The sequence below is a fragment of the Sycon ciliatum genome, chromosome 7 (assembly GCF_964019385.1).
Source record: "Sycon ciliatum chromosome 7, ocSycCili1.1, whole genome shotgun sequence".
In the NCBI taxonomy this organism is placed as follows: domain Eukaryota; kingdom Metazoa; phylum Porifera; class Calcarea; order Leucosolenida; family Sycettidae; genus Sycon; species Sycon ciliatum.
This window is the reverse complement of record NC_088649.1, coordinates 28,958,368-28,973,871: the sequence shown is the minus strand read 5'-3', so window position 1 is coordinate 28,973,871 and position 15,504 is coordinate 28,958,368. Positions and strand designations below refer to the sequence as shown.

At 48.8% G+C, this 15,504-nt stretch overlaps 3 protein-coding genes across 3 annotated transcripts in view; 2 read left to right on the top strand and 1 right to left on the bottom strand.

Moving 5' to 3' along the window:
* Positions 1–9,996, bottom strand: part of LOC135821798 (uncharacterized) — a 40,680-nt gene extending 30,684 nt beyond the window's left edge. Inside the window, exons 1-3 of the mRNA XM_065334794.1 lie at positions 9,993–9,996; positions 9,311–9,628; positions 8,704–8,823 (exon numbers count right to left, since the gene is read on the bottom strand). Of these exons, the coding sequence (XP_065190866.1) occupies positions 8,704–8,823; positions 9,311–9,628; positions 9,993–9,996 (442 nt within the window). The remainder of the gene's footprint in view (positions 1–8,703; positions 8,824–9,310; positions 9,629–9,992) is intronic.
* A 711-nt stretch (positions 9,997–10,707) lies between these two features.
* LOC135821797 (uncharacterized) lies at positions 10,708–12,700 on the top strand. The gene is made up of 2 exons (XM_065334793.1): positions 10,708–11,237; positions 11,467–12,700. Exons 1-2 carry the CDS (start codon positions 10,708–10,710, stop codon positions 12,698–12,700), a joined length of 1,764 nt encoding a protein of 587 aa, XP_065190865.1.
* Positions 12,701–13,769: 1,069 nt separating this feature from the next.
* Positions 13,770–14,740, top strand: LOC135821795 (uncharacterized). The gene is made up of 2 exons (XM_065334791.1): positions 13,770–14,158; positions 14,266–14,740. Exons 1-2 carry the CDS (start codon positions 13,770–13,772, stop codon positions 14,738–14,740), a joined length of 864 nt encoding a protein of 287 aa, XP_065190863.1.
* The last annotated feature ends 764 nt before the right edge of the window (positions 14,741–15,504 follow it).

The following is a 15,504-nucleotide window of genomic DNA, read 5'->3' as shown; positions in this document are numbered from 1 at the left end:
AGACGCATGACCACAGTTCACATGAGCAGCACGAACGACATCGGACTCGAGTGAACTAGGAATAACAGGAATGACGACTGCATCATTGGGCGGCAACTTTACACTTCGACACAGCATACCATCATGGACTACGAGCTGTGACTTGACCTTGACAAACGCAGGATCAGTAACTGGGTGACCATCGATGACTTGCTGGCGAGTTGCATCAATCCGAGGATCTGCATTCTGAGCAGCAGATACTCTGTCCAATGAGAATGGACCAACGGTCACCACCGCAGCGGTGACGGATGGTGCAATCCGAGCAAGGAGCGTCTTGCCACATCGGATCCAGCTGCTGGGAACACGGGTCAATTGATCCGCCGTGTTCTGCTGACTGCTGATCCACTGGACCTTGACTGTCAAGCCCGTGACAGCGACGAGATCAGTGATAATCTGGAGAGGGCCCTGTACAAGTACCTGCTGCAGGCCCCTGACGCGAACACGAGACACCTTGCCAAGCACCGATTGCAACCAAGCAGCCACAGTCTTGGAATCGGTGAATAGCGTGAGCTCCTTCACTTGCCACTGCATGGCAAGGTTCAACCCCTTGATCACGGCGTCAAGCTCAGCGACGTTAATGTGTCGCCGGTCGTCCTTCTGCCGCAGCCAGCAGCCATCCTCGACAATCATACTATTGGCCTGAATGACAGCACCATGTGCGATGTCCGAAGCATCACAACACAACGACCACTGCGTGTCTTCAGGAACTGACCACACACCTTGCGCAGGGTCATCGGTCTGCAGACGGTGAATGACTTCCGCACAACAAGCGACGACTTCATGAGACACTGGATTGTCCCATCTAGGCTTAAGGCTAGACAGACGCTTCAGATAACTGCACCCCGGGCGCAGCCAGGAGCCGACGGGATAGTGGCTGGTCAGCTTGCCCCACCACTTGAAAATCTCGCGCCGTGTGATGGCATCGGGCTAACAGGTCGGCATGAAGTCACCACGACGCTTCCACCTCACTTGGCCATCTGCAGACTCTGACAGCTGCAGACCGAGTACTCTAGCAGAGAGGACTGGCTCCGCTGGCTTGGTGGGCAACCCATACTGCGACAACTGATCGTTGACAGCACGCAGACAAGGCTTCGGAACATACAAATCGTCGACATAGTTGTCCACATCAGCATACGCACGGAGGACGCACTTGATGATTATGTCCATGAATTTGGGCGCAATCGATAGACCGAAGCCCATCCTCTCCATTGGGAACAGCTGGCCCTTCCAGACGACCGTTTGGAACGTGGCGAGAGCTGGCGCGATGCGGATGTTGAGGTAAGTCTTGCTGATGTCTGGCAACACGTGGCTGTCGACGTCACCAATAGACCTCCACTGACGCAACTTCTCTTGACAAACAGGCGCGTCCAAACCTGGATGCGACACAATCAACTTGTTGAGTTGCCGGTAGTCCAAACACGGGCGGACAGGGGTGGACTCCTTGTGCGTCTGGGCCACCGCCAGCAAGGGCAACACAGCACCAGGATCACCATGGACTGCTTGGTCATGGGGTACCAACCATCCATTGCGGATCCAAATGTCCACTGCCTCGCAGAACTGTGACTCCTACCCTTTGTCCCCCTCTAAGTCTAACAAATGAGGACTGAGACCTGTACAACCGGGTTTTTACGCCTGAAAGCAGGTGCATGATTTAACAAGCAGGTTGTCAGTCTAGATTTTATGCGCAGATGGAGAAAAAATGCGCAAAATGTTTGTAATGAGATAAAAACCAGAAATAATAAGAAAAGATGAAATGAAAGCCTGCGCACAACCCCGTCCAGCCTTGCGAACTGGGTATGGTGGATTAAGAACCCGGTTCAACGCTCGAGCAAGCGCTCTCCACTCAAGGTGTTCACAGCAACTGATAGGAACTCATATTATTATTATTATTATTATTATTATTTGCATGTACGCGTTGGAGTCAACCATGCAAGCATGATTCACAACTTCGCTTATGCAGAACATGATAAACAGGACTATGACAGGGGAAAGAAATTGAGCTAGAACGATGATATAATGCTATGATTATCATATACAATGTAGCTCATGGGCATTGAAGATATGTCATTTATGAATATGTCTATATGTCATTGAATTTTGCAGCCTGAGTGATAATAATAGTGCTATTTCTTGAGTTTCACTGTTTCAGGATCTGTCGGAATAAATATCACGATGCACAGATCTTCATACATAAATCTCGCCATGCGGGTCGGTCATGGGCAATGGCTCGCAGGCTCTGCAGAGCGTCTAGATTCCCGAGCAATCCGGCATTGGCTTGGCGCAGATCTCCCACCAACGCCTGCGGCAGGGTCGTCCGCGGTCTACCCCTCCAGCATTGCTGTTGCTGATTGGCGAAGTACACGAACATAGCCATAACAGCTGGGGATTCATCTGCCATCCGTAGGATGCGGCCAAACAGCCTCCAGCGTGATCTCTTGACCATGATACTCGAGGGTTCAGCTTCGCATCTGGCATAGAGAGCATCATTCGGTATTATTTGTGGCCATTTCACACCGATGAATGACCTTTGCTGACGGCGGTGGAAGGAATCCAGGCGAGACAGAACGGTCACTCTGACCCCCACGTACCCGAGTTGTATGTCAGTACTGGAATAATAAAAGTGCTGTACAGCCGCAGACGCAAGCAAGAACTCATATGGGGAAATTATAGAAAAGAAATAATAAGATAAAGAGAATAAATTTCAACGGACCTCAATAAACGGAGCCCCACATACAGTACCTCAGAAAAGTGAATCTTCCGACCAGTGTTTTTTTGTTGACGTCGCAACCAGATGATGTAGCTGCTTCACAGAGACGTCTTAATGCACAAACTACAAATAAATTTTATTCTTCAATTAGAAAATCCAAGCGCTTTCAGAGCCCTCCGAAGAGAGTCCGGGATGAAACCACGCACACATACCTCAACTGATAAAGAAACGACCTGCCACCCGTTGGCTCGGCATTGATCGGCCAGATCCGCATACCGCCTATCCTTCCGCGAGTTACTGACACTGAATCTGTCCTCAGCACAAACTGTCAACTCCATCCAGAATACAATCCTACAACTCGTTGAGCACAGAACTATATCTGGTCTTAGAGTGGTAAGTGCAACACAGCTAGGGAAAGAAATCTTTGCACTAACTGAGTAGACAAGAAGTTTCCAGTCTGAGACCGCTGACAGGAGATCAGTCGTAACCAACTTTCGTCTGGGATGAACACGAACTGGCTTCTCTCCCGCCTTGCAAAACGAGATGAAGTCAAGCTCATTTGAATTTTCGGTTTGTACGGTGTTTGCATCAGCGCGGATTCGAATCTCCTCACGCATGTTCCTGTCGATGACCCCGAGTACGTTGTCGTGCCTCCAGGTGTATACGTGTAACGTCCTGGTCCAGCGCTACGCGACAAGGCCAAGCACGTGGTGCGTAATACAGGCCCAGGAGAAAGAGAGAGAGAAAGAGAGAGGGAGAGAGATAGAGAGGTGAGAGGAGAGTGAGAGCGCACGTACCGGAATGCTAGCGTAGCGCAGCTACCTTGGATTGTGATGGCGTATTTATCCATGCGCTGTTGGGTTGGTTCCTCGCCGAACGGCTTCACCTGTACATTTACAACACCAACGTGTGTTGTTGACACCAACGCTGCAGTCACAAATGACGCCTCAGCACCGGAGTCCAGGAACACGCGAACCTTCGCCTTTCGAGTTCTTCCCTCAACTCATGCCACTCCGGTCATCAGCCGCACACTTGATGAGTGTAGACAGCACGATCCAACCTTCTTCTCTGTTACTATCTCAGTCGGTTTCTCCCGGCTGTAACCTGCTCCGTCCAACACATCATGTATTAGCAGATGGTGCTTCCCCTGGCATTTTGTGCACCTCGAGCCTGACCGATAGTCCCTTGCCACATGGCCATACTTGAGGCAGTTCCAGCACAGTCTCTCTCGCTGCAGAAAAACCTTTCTCCCTTCCTGTGGCAGCGATTTTAGCTGCTTCTCTGCATTTGCGACTAGGTGAGAAAGTACTCATTATGTACAGTAACATTGAGTGCCGAAGAACAACTCTCCTTTGACTAGCTTGAACTTTCACCTGACGACGGCAAAAAGCAAAAAATAACATTCAATGTTTTGCCGAGAGCTGGTAACAAGCTCATCAGCTCAAACGCCTTCCTCTTGAAGAACAAAAAGATTACAATTTTTGTAATGAAACAGGCTGAACACTAAACTCAGGAATAACGGGGTTTCATGTAAAGTTACATTGTACAGTTCACATCTCAGGAGCGTAGCACCGCCGTTGGCGGTGGTCCGGCCACGGGGTCCGGGGGAATGTCCCCGCGGAATTTTTTGGAAATTAGGGTGCAAAATCCTGCATTCTGGGCACTTTTGGCATTGTTTTACTATGGTGATCGTGGTCGGGCGAAAAAGTGGTCCGGCCAAAGCCGGACCGGCCGGAGCGGCTGCTACGCCCCTGCATCTACTCTCGGACAATAGCGGAATACAATAAGAACAAGAAGCTGAAATCTGGAAAACAAGAACATTGCTGGTCTGAAGCCGGGACCCCATCCTAGGTACCTGAATGCTATTGCATGGTTTTAATTGGCATGAGTAGACTGTAAACATACTCTAAACACACCCTGATAGATGCAGGACTAGATGAAAAAACACAGCTGGATCTTGAGTACTGATGTGATATGATGCTCATGTCTTATCACGTGACTATGTATATATTATAACAAAGGACCGAGTGAATATCGAGAAATATAGACCAGTATAAAAACCCAGACGAAGCCGAGGTTTTTATAACTGGTCGATATTTCTCGATATACACGAGGTCCCTTGTTATAATATATTTATACCTCTCCATGCGCAAGCTCAAGAGCAAAAATGAGTGAATATACCTTTCTTTCCCTAAAAAGGAGTGAATATAGCTTTAGAGAAAGAAAGCTATATACACTCCTTCTTAGAGAAAGAAAGCTCCTCAGTGCGTGCTTTTTTCTGATGGTTTTCCTCAGTGGTGTATATACCTCCTCAGTGGTGTATATACCTCCTTAAAGGTGTATATTGAACAGTGTATATGGAAATTTATAAACTTCATGGTAGATCTGGTATATGAGTGTGGGTGTATATGGAGTGAGGTATAAAATCGGTTGTGGCAACAAACGCGATTAGGCCGGCTGCAGGACGCCGTAATGTCGCACTCGCCCCAGCACCATTCAAACAATTCCCTTTGGCAGTTCACGGCACGAACTTCAACAAAGCCCCGTGAATGCGTACCAGGGGAAGGCTAGACAGCATGTCTCTAGACATCAATAGGCATCGTATGAAAAGCCAGTCAATAGCACTAAAGAGCGAAAGCCTTTGTCACGGTTCGGTTTCACTCGCGCACCGGGCCCGAGCTGGCAGCACAAACAAACGCCGTACTCACACGAGCGTTGGGCGAACGGATGGCCACAGCCATCAAAAACAGGAACAAACCCATCCACGGCTCTTTCTCTTGCTAGCTGTGCTACTGCGTGCATCCAACTGTTTTGCAATTTCTCCCTCCCACCCACGCCTCCTGGTATTTATTATCGCTCTACACTATCCTACGTCTCACAATGAGTGCCACTCAGCATGATGGTACTCCAAGCTACATTGTATTTGATCTGTCCTAGCTCACTATTCTGGACAAAATATTAATTCAATTGCAATGAAGCGCCGGGGGCCGGCGGGGGCATTCGGCGGCTTGGTCTGATTCCTAGCTTGTTGGTAACCGGCTTGAGATTTCCAAGGTTGCTATGACAACGTGCAGTCATGCGCAGGGCCACCCAACATGCATTTGGGGGCCCAGGAAAGACAGAAACGCGTTGCTAGGCAACAGCAAAAGCGCTCGGCGAGTATCACGCTACTCATGCAGCACGCACGTTGGCTTAGGGTATCACGCTACCCTTGCGCTGCGGGGTACCACATAATTGCCCCTCGCTGGAATCAGACCCGCGCCCCGGATACCTTGCGCTGGCCTCCTGACGGCCAAACTCAACCAACTACTTGTGCGCTGTGACTGGGGTTGTGCATGTATTAGCCACATAATGTGGCCCAGGTCGGCAGACTTTCAATTAGCCAAGCGAGCTACTCAGGCCAGGGTGCATGATCACTATTCGCAGCACTTATCGTCCACGCAGCAGTCGGGTAAATATATATTAGGGGTGAAAGGAACGAACGAAAGTTCGAATATTCGTTCGAAAAATTTGAAAACGAACGAACGAACTCGCAAGATTGATAAACGAACACAGCAAGCAAGCATAAAGATCGCTTGTGACTAGATCACGAAGGAGCCGCGGAGGTTGGGAGATCGCGAGCTTGCACGCTGATCGACTGAGTTTGCCTTGATGATCACTTGAAGCAAGTTGAAGGAGTTGAGTGTCGCGTCGGGACAAAGTTTCTTGAAATATTTCTGTGTGTCCGTTTGAGTTAGATTTGTACTCGTAGTGAAAGGATTTGAGTCGCTTGTGACATCTGTTCCCGAAAGCAAACGTTCACTCGTTGCAATCATGTCAAAACATTCGAGCCTTTCATCGCGATCCGGAGTTGGAGCGGAATTTGATAGTGGTTGGGAAAGACGAAGTCCTTTTCTCAATTTCAACAAGGTTCTATCACACAGCAGAGCGACGACGAGCAATCTTCGTACCCACCTCAAGAAGTGCCGTTCTCCTGCTCTGACGACCTGAGCTAGCGATGAGAAGAAAACTCTCGTCCGGACAATGGCGATGGACTTTGCAGCTAGCTGCAAAACCCTGTGATTCAGCTCAGGCGGACGCGATAAAAAAATATTTCTGTTCTGGCAGTGTATCGTACACCGTCAATACTGAACTGTGGCCAGCCAAGTACAGAGAACGCCTGTCAGCCTGTACTGGCAGACGACTGTATGGTCTTCAAAAAATTCATCCATGAAATGCATAATGGAGAATGTTCGTTCGAGTTGGTTCGTTAGTGTGACCGTTCGTTCGTATTCAAAATTCGATGTTCGTTTCACCCCTAGTATATATGATAACAAGGAACCGAGTGTATATAGAGATATATACACCAGTATGAAAACCGAGGCGAAGCCAAGGTTTTTATAACTGGTGTATATATCTCGATACACACGAGGTTCCTTTGTTATTATATATTTATACCTCTCCATATTCACCGTGTGTGACCTCCTAATGGCTTGTTCCTCGCTGACAACTACTGCTAATTTCCCTTAGCGGTGTATATGGAGATATATACCCCACTAAGGGAGAGCATGCCTAAGACTGTAAGTGTATATGGAGTGAGGTATAATACGTCGTATATTTTGCCTGTGTATTACGTCACAACCAGCATGCGCCATTTTGGACTAGTCGCCAGAAGTGCATGCTTTGCTTGACCTGGTTGTCTGTTCTTACCTGTCTTCTTCACACTTGTATCTAATTGTATTCTTCCAAACCTCAACCTGTGTCCTTGAGTGTTTGTGCATGACTGTGGAGGTAGACATCACAAGTACGAGGTCATTTGCTATTTTTGGACACTCAAATTAAATAGCACCCCATTATGTTGGTTTGTAAGATAAATTAAATTTCTTTCTTGATTTTCTACTGGCACATTTATGCTTTACCACCACCACACACACCTGAAGGCATAGAGTTGAAGCATGCGGCCACAACTTGACCTGATTGAAGGTGTCTTTTTCTACTGCTTTTTCAATGCGAGCAATTATTGGACAACTAAATTAAATAGCATCTAGCAGCAGTCTGCAATGGTGTGAACAAGTAAAACTTGCACAGGACATTAAAATGGGGTAAGGCTATGCCTATGAGACCGGCTGATATGAGTTCTAATGACAGGCCGTTCATAGCAAGCTTTTCAAGGCTTTTCAATATGACACACAATTTAAAGGGTCACTCAAGGGTTTTCATGGACGACAAATACAAGAACAGAGGGGAGCACTCCAGTGTGGCCCATCTCCTTCTCACATTTCGCAAAGAGTGGAGGGCTAGCGCCGTAACTAGCCGCTGCGTCCTTCTTGGTTAGGAAGTGTTCACTGGTGCCAGGTGAGTGGAACGCTCGCACTGCTAAAAGAGATTTCTCCTGACCAGAACCCCTCCACAAACGCACCGGTTGAGAAGGCGAGGAGACTCTTCCAGGCGGATTCGAGCTGGAAGACGTAGTCCCTGGAGTTGATGGAAGGGATACAACATCCCCCATGTCGACATTCTCTCCGTTATGCGACGTAGAGTCAACGGAATCCTCAATCATTTATTATTTAATCGAAATTTTCGAAATTACTCATTATATTACCTAAGAATAATAAAGAAAACGCCCAGAAAGAAACGGCCTTCACCGCTAAAAATTGGCACAAAGAAACTTGAAGACCACACGAAGACACTCTTGTCAAAGATTTGTCCACCAAGGAAAGGACAACGACTCGGGAGGACTCTACTTCCATATTTAACTGATTTGTCCAAAAATTGCGAATCACCTCGTACCTAGCCGGAAAAAATAAAGGCGCTCCGTAACGCATGACATTGGCAGGCCTCTATCAGCTAAATGTAAAGTGCTGCCAACAAAATTGGTCTCTGGAAATTGGCGCAATGAGCATAACTTTGGAGTTTCCACATCCCGAACAATTTGACTGTGCCGACACCTCTGTACTCATTACAAATTGCTGACTGACCTTGACATTGAGTTCCATTTCCGTGGTAACCTGACTTGCACAGACACATGAATCCGCCATCATTATCAATGCAGCTAGCATCCTCATGGCATGGGCTAGCCGGCAAACATTCATCAATGTCTGAACAACAGTAGGTAAGCAGAATGCAAGGGGTTACTAACTGATTACATTCTGCATTGAAACCACGGCCAGCGTCATATAGGCACAACAAAAACAATTCAAATTCATCAGACAGCTCAAAAAGCCTCAATCTCAATTGCTGTGAAAAATAATTGATCTTTTCTCGAGATTATAAACACTTGTGTCGCTGTCGATTGATTCTACAAACTCTGCTATAATCTATACTTGTCCAAATTATGAAACCAGCAGAACATGTGCACAGATAAATCATGCAAACTGCTGCTGCACAGATCATTTCAGCGGACAGTGGACCCTCTGGGGTGTTATGGCAGAAGCAGCAGAGAATGCGGCTAAGAACGAACCAACACAAAAAGGAACTCTGACCAGCTTTCAATACCACACAAGAAAACAGGAAATGGTTTGGTTTGCAAACACTGCACACCATCATCAAGTGGAAATATCCACTGACTTTACTATTGGTACTAACTGTGGCAGTTTCCAGCTTGTCCATTGCCAGTGTACCCAACCATACACTTGCAGCTGAACGTTCCAATCACATCACTACACAACGCATTTTGATCGCATGTATGCAAAGTGGTATTTGCACACTCATTGACGTTCTGGCACATGGGCGGTGTGCTGCTGACATCCCCATTGGCTAAACACTGTGTGGTGGCATGGCCGACAAGCCGATGGCCGGGATTGCAGGCAAATGTTCCCAGTGTGCTATAGATAAAGCTTGATACACCAGCCGGTAGAGAGAAACTGCCAAATGTAGGCGCTAATGGAGTAGCGCATGTAACAACTGCAATTGAAAAATCAGACAAGACACAAACAAAATAACAGTCATTACTGGCACACGTGATCACAATGGCACAGCAATTATCGCTGTTGGCAGCAACTAGAGATGAACGAATACTCCAACGTTCGAAAGGGTTAGCCCAGGGAAATCACTTGGAAACGAGTTATGAAGCAAATGTACACAACTGTAACAAGATAATAACATAACTTTAATTCTCGTAGCTATGCAGAAGCCGCAATGCGGCAAAAGAACAAACACAAAAAGGAACTCTGACCAGCTTTCAATACCACACAAGAAAACAGGAAATGGTTTGGTTTGCAAACATAGCACACCATCATGTAGTTTTATCTTGTATGTGTGTGTGTACCCATTGTGCATGCTTGTTTCTCTTATTTGTACTCTTCTCTTGTAGACCATCCATTACAGTATCCCTTTCATGATTCATCCCATATCTAGATGTCTCATGCACCGCAGCGTACCCTCAAGTACTCCACTAGATCCAGATATGGAGTACCCGCGACTGCCTTGCTGTATTATGTTTTCTTTCACTACGATTTGTGTTCTTGCACTGAAAATGAAAAGGGTTCTTTGCCTCACAACGAGACCGTGTTGAGTTGGTATTTTGGTGTGCTCTCGACACGTACTAAAGACGTCGGGAGAACATTACATGGTGGCAGCGCTGGGATTTCCTCTTTGACAGGATGGCGACAGGCGTTTCAAACAACCCTTTTTCCACTCCCACAACTACCTCCATCACGGTTTCCTCAGGTCCGAGTAATACCACGACTACTAGTAATGCTGGCTCGTCAGGAGCAGTCACTGTCTCGAGAGTTGGTCAAGCTGCACCCTCTGTCGTTTCCTCCGCGGCTGGGCTATCCCTCCCCACGGTATCATCTCTGGGTCCCGTGGCACCCCAGGTTCCGTCGATGATCCACCTTACCCAGGTAGCTCCTCCAGCCCGATTCGACTTCAAGTCCGCTGATGTGTGGGAGAAGTGGAGCAAGCGATTTACGAGATACAGGCTCGCCTCGGGTCTTCATATGCAGGCACAGTCCGTGCAAGTAAACTCTTTGTTATATTCGATGGGCGACGACGCTGACGACCTCCCACTGAGTTTCCATTTATCAGACCAGGATGCGGACAACTACGACATTGTATTCCCGAAATTGGCAGACCATTATGGCAGGAAACGCAATCTGGTGTACGAGCGTGCGAAATTCCACCAGAGGTCCCAACAGCCCGGAGAGTCGATTGATGGCTACATAACTGATTTGTTTCGTTTGGCAGAACGTTGCAACTTCAAGCAGCTCCACGACGAGATGATCCGTGATCGCCTTGTTGCAGGAGTTGCAGACACTGCCCTGTCCCAGAAACTGCAACTGGACCCATCTCTTACACTGGACAAAGCTCTGGCACAAGCTCGCCAGAAAGAGACTGTTCGAACACAACAGTCCACTGTCCGTCACAGTTCATCAGCTGGTGCAACTCTTCACCAAGTCCACGCTTTTGAACAGCAGCATCACTCTGCATGCGAGTCGTGTACTTGTGCACTGGAGCTGAATGCACTTAGCATGCGACCACAATCTCACCAAGGTGTGAAACATCCCGCCCAGTACAACCGCGATTCAACTGGTCATGCTTCACAGCCCCGCAGTACACACAGTTACAGTGGTCATCCTCGCTCAAGTCAGTCTGCACCCAGGCACAGCTCTGGCGTTGATCAATCTAGTACCTGTCACTGGTGTGGTAAGGAACGCCATGCACGCACTCAATGCCCAGCTCGTCAGGCCAAGTGTTCATTTTGCAGCAAGATTGGACACTTTGCTGTTGTTTGTATGCAGAATGCACACTAGTAGTAGCTCTCAGTCTGCCTCCAACACCAGTCACATGCATAGTCTGCAGTCCTCTGCTGCTAGCTCTGGTCCATTACAGTCTGCTGACCAGTGGCACTATCCTCCAGCCTACCTAGGTGCATTGTCCGCTGATACTGGGTGGTCTATGCCCATGCTGCTGCAGTCAGTGCCAGTTACAATGAAGGTCGACACTTGTGCAGACGTAACTGCCATCCCAGCCAGCTTATATGACGACATATCTGCTCACCATCAGCTCAACCTCCAGGAATCCGACCGTACGCTGAAATGTCCAGACAACGCAACTCTAGCTGTTTCAGGCCGCGTCACACTCAGTATCTGCCGTGCTGCATTTTCCGACTTTGCAGTAGACACGACAGTGTACGTTGTACCGCACCTGAAAACACCTCTGCTCGGCCGGCCAGCCATCGAAGCCCTACATATCTTCAGTCCGCCAGCAGATTTGCTCAGCGCAACTACCGGTACTTTTGAGCAGTCCTCCGTCAAATCGCAGTACCCTGAGCTCTTTGCGGGAGTTGGTTCGTTTGGCAGCGAGCACGCGATTCGGCTGGTCGATAATGCACAGCCTTACTCTCTGCCTACACCACGCCGTATCTCTCTACCGATGGAAGCCAAAGATATCGAAGAACTGCAGGCCCTCGAACAGAGTGGTGTCATTCGCAAGGTAACTGAGCCAACCGATTGGTGTGCCGGTATGGTAGTGGTTCCTAAACCCAACCCTAACGTGCGCATCGGTGGCGACTTTACCCGACTCAACCAGGCTATCCGACGGGAACGTCACATCATGCCAACAACCGATCACCTGCTTGCTCGCCTCGGCACAGTCAAGGTCTTCTCGAAGCTGGACGCGAACAAGGGCTTTCACCAGATCCCCTTCTCGCTGGAATCTCAACTGCTAACAACATTCATTACGCCCATCGGTCGTTTCTGCTTTCGACGACTCCCGTTTGGCATCTCCTCTGCACCTGAGTACTTCCAGAAGCAGATGTCTGACCTGCTGAGCGACCTGCCAGGCACAATGTGCATGATTGACGACGTTCTAACCTTCGGTGACTACGAACACGAGGAGGAGAAGAATCTGCATGCAGTCCTGCAAACGTCTCTCATCAGCCGGAATCACACTCAACCCAGACAAGTGTGCTTTCCACCAACGTTCAGTCAAGTTCCTGGGACACATCCTCGACGACAACGGCATCCACCCTGATCCCCAGAAAGTGCGCGGCGTTCAGGAGCTGAAACCCTGCACGGATGTCCCAGCAGTACGTCGTTTCCTCGGCATGGCGAATCAGCTGGGAAAGTTCGTACCTGATCTGGCAACGATGTCTCAGCCACTGCGTGCTCTCCTGGTCAAAGGCCAGGAATGGTCCTGGACCGAGGAGCACCAAGCAGCATTCGACGCGATCAAGTCAGCCCTCAGTTCGCATCCAGTACTGGCGATGTACTCGACTACCCTGGATACGATCATATCTGCCGACGCCTCATCATTCGGCGTGGGAGCAGTCCTCCTCCAGGTGCAGTCTGACGGCTCCATTCGTCCAGTTGCATATCAGTCCCGTTCTCTGACACCAGCTGAGACCCGCTATTCTCAAATCGAGAAAGAGGCTCTTGCTTCTACTTGGGCATGCGATCGTTTCGAACATTTCGTACTTGGCAAGCCGTTTACGATCCAGACCGACCACAAGCCGCTCATCCCGCTTCTAGGCAGCCGTGCTCTAGACGACCTACCGCCTAGAATTGTCCGTTTCCGTCTGAGGCTCCTTCGTTTCAATTTCCGCATTGTTCACGTGCCAGGCAAGGATCTCGCCATTGCTGACGCTCTCTCCAGAGCACCTGTTTCATCAGAACAAGTCGACAGCCAAGATGTTGATCTCCTCGCAGCTGAGACAGCAGCGCTCGTCGACTACGCCGTTGATTGTCTGCCTGCAACAACTAAACGCCTCAATGACATCGCCGAGTGGCAAGAATCTGATCAAGTGTGTGAGTCGCTTGCTCGCTACTGCGCTGACGGCTGGCCACACTCATCCGACGCTCCTTCTGATGTTCGACCATACGTAGAACACCGGGCACACATCACACTTACCGATGACGGTCTGCTGCTCTACAACGACAGGTTGATCATTCCCGCATCTCATCGCGACGACATTCTGTCACGGCTCCACACTGGACACCAGGGCATAGCCAAGTGACGCCGTCTTGCCCGCAACTCTGTCTGGTGGCCCTCCATCAATTCGGATATTCAGCTGTATGTTGCAAATTGCTCGACGTGCGCCCACATGCACACTCTACCAGCTGAACCGCTCATCCCAACAACACTCCCTGATCTACCATGGCAACGTCTAGCTGCTGACCTGTTCCACTTTGGTTCGGGTGACTTTCTCCTACTAGTAGACTACTACTCTCGCTACATCGAAGTCGTCCAGCTGACGTCAACATCATCCAAGGCTGTAATTACGCACCTGCAAAGTATCTTTGCCCGTCACGGTATTCCCGAGACATTGATGTCGGACAACTGTCCACAGTTTGCGTCGGAGGAGTTCCGTCGATTTGCCGAGGAGTTCTCATTCCTGCACGTAACCAGTTCTCCGCTATATCCGCAGGCAAATGGTCTCGCCGAAAGATCCGTTAAAACCGTCAAGCATCTATTCACTGCCTCTCCAGATTGGTACAGTGCGTTGCTCACGTATCGCAATACTCCTCTGGAATCCGGTTACAGTCCTGCACAGCTCCTTACAGTCCTGCACAGCTCCGTTCACGTGTCCCCGTGTCTAGCTCGCAACTGCAACCTCAGTTGATTTCGACATCTGACTTTGCCGCCGCCGATGCAGCTCTCAAAGCCCGGGAAACAAGCAACTACAACGATCGGCACCGTACTCGTTCTCTGCCGCCTCTACAAGCTGAGCAACCAGTCTATCTAACGGATCGCCATGAGACTGGTACAGTACTCCGTCAACCCGCCATTCGCTCATATGTTGTGTCTACACCCTCGGGTGAATATCGTCGCAACCGTCGACACATTGTTGCTTTGCCGTCCGCACCTCCGGTTGCGCAGGTTCCGAAAGCAGCTTCAGCACCAGATACAACACCACCGCGTCCACAACAACCTACGACAACAAGTACCACATCGTCTACAAACTCTTCTACACACTCAGCCGTTCCTACATCCAGTACAACATCAGCAGGCACAACCATTACTCGTAGTGGTCGTACAGTGATGCCTCCTGATCGTTATGGTTTCTCTGACTGAACTCTTGCTCTGATCTACCACTGAACTCGCATCACCATTACCTCTTTCATCTCTTGCTCTGTTGCTCTACTCTTCTCTACGCTTTTCTCATGCGTATGCGTGTATGTGTGTATGTGTGTGTTCTTCTTCTTTTGCGGAAGGGAGGGATAGGATTATACATAAATGTTTTGCATTATTTGGTCTTCTCGTCTTGTCTTTCTCTTTCCAACTTTCACTGCTATGCTCTTTCTCCTTTTTGAAGAAGGGGAGATGTAGTGTTATCTTGTATGTGTGTGTGTACCCATTGTGCATGCTTGTTTCTCTTATTTGTACTCTTCTCTTGTAGACTATCAATTACAGTATCCCTTTCATGATTCATCCCATATCTAGATGTCTCATGCACGGTAGCGTACCCTCAAGTACTCTACTAGATCCAGACATGGAGTACCCGCGACTGCCTTGCTGTATTATGTTTTCTTTCACTACGATTTGTGTTCTTGCACTGATAATGAAAAGGGTTCTTTGCCTCACAACGAGACCGTGTTGAGTTGGTATTTTGGTGTGCTCTCGATACGTACTAAGGACGTCGGGAGAACATTACACATCATCAAGTGGAAATATCCACGGACTTTACTATTGGTACTAAGTTTGTCCATCGCCAATGTATCCAACCACATCCGAGTCGCCATGCCCTGTGCCCACGACCACTTACTGAATCGGAGCCACCATTCATTATCAGATTCTCGACTACAGGTGGTGGGTGACACTCGCACTTCTACACTGGA

Excerpts from the sequence above, each read along its gene's own strand:
- LOC135821797 (XM_065334793.1), top strand. The coding sequence starts at position 10,708 with ATGGGCGACGACGCTGACGACCTCCCACTGAGTTTCCATTTATCAGAC. Across the intron at positions 11,238-11,466 it reads GGTGTGAAACATCCCGCCCA|AATGCACACTAGTAGTAGCT; the intron begins GTACAACCGCGA and ends GTTTGTATGCAG.
- LOC135821795 (XM_065334791.1), top strand. The coding sequence starts at position 13,770 with ATGCACACTCTACCAGCTGAACCGCTCATCCCAACAACACTCCCTGAT. Across the intron at positions 14,159-14,265 it reads TTCACTGCCTCTCCAGATTG|CTCGCAACTGCAACCTCAGT; the intron begins GTACAGTGCGTT and ends CCCCGTGTCTAG.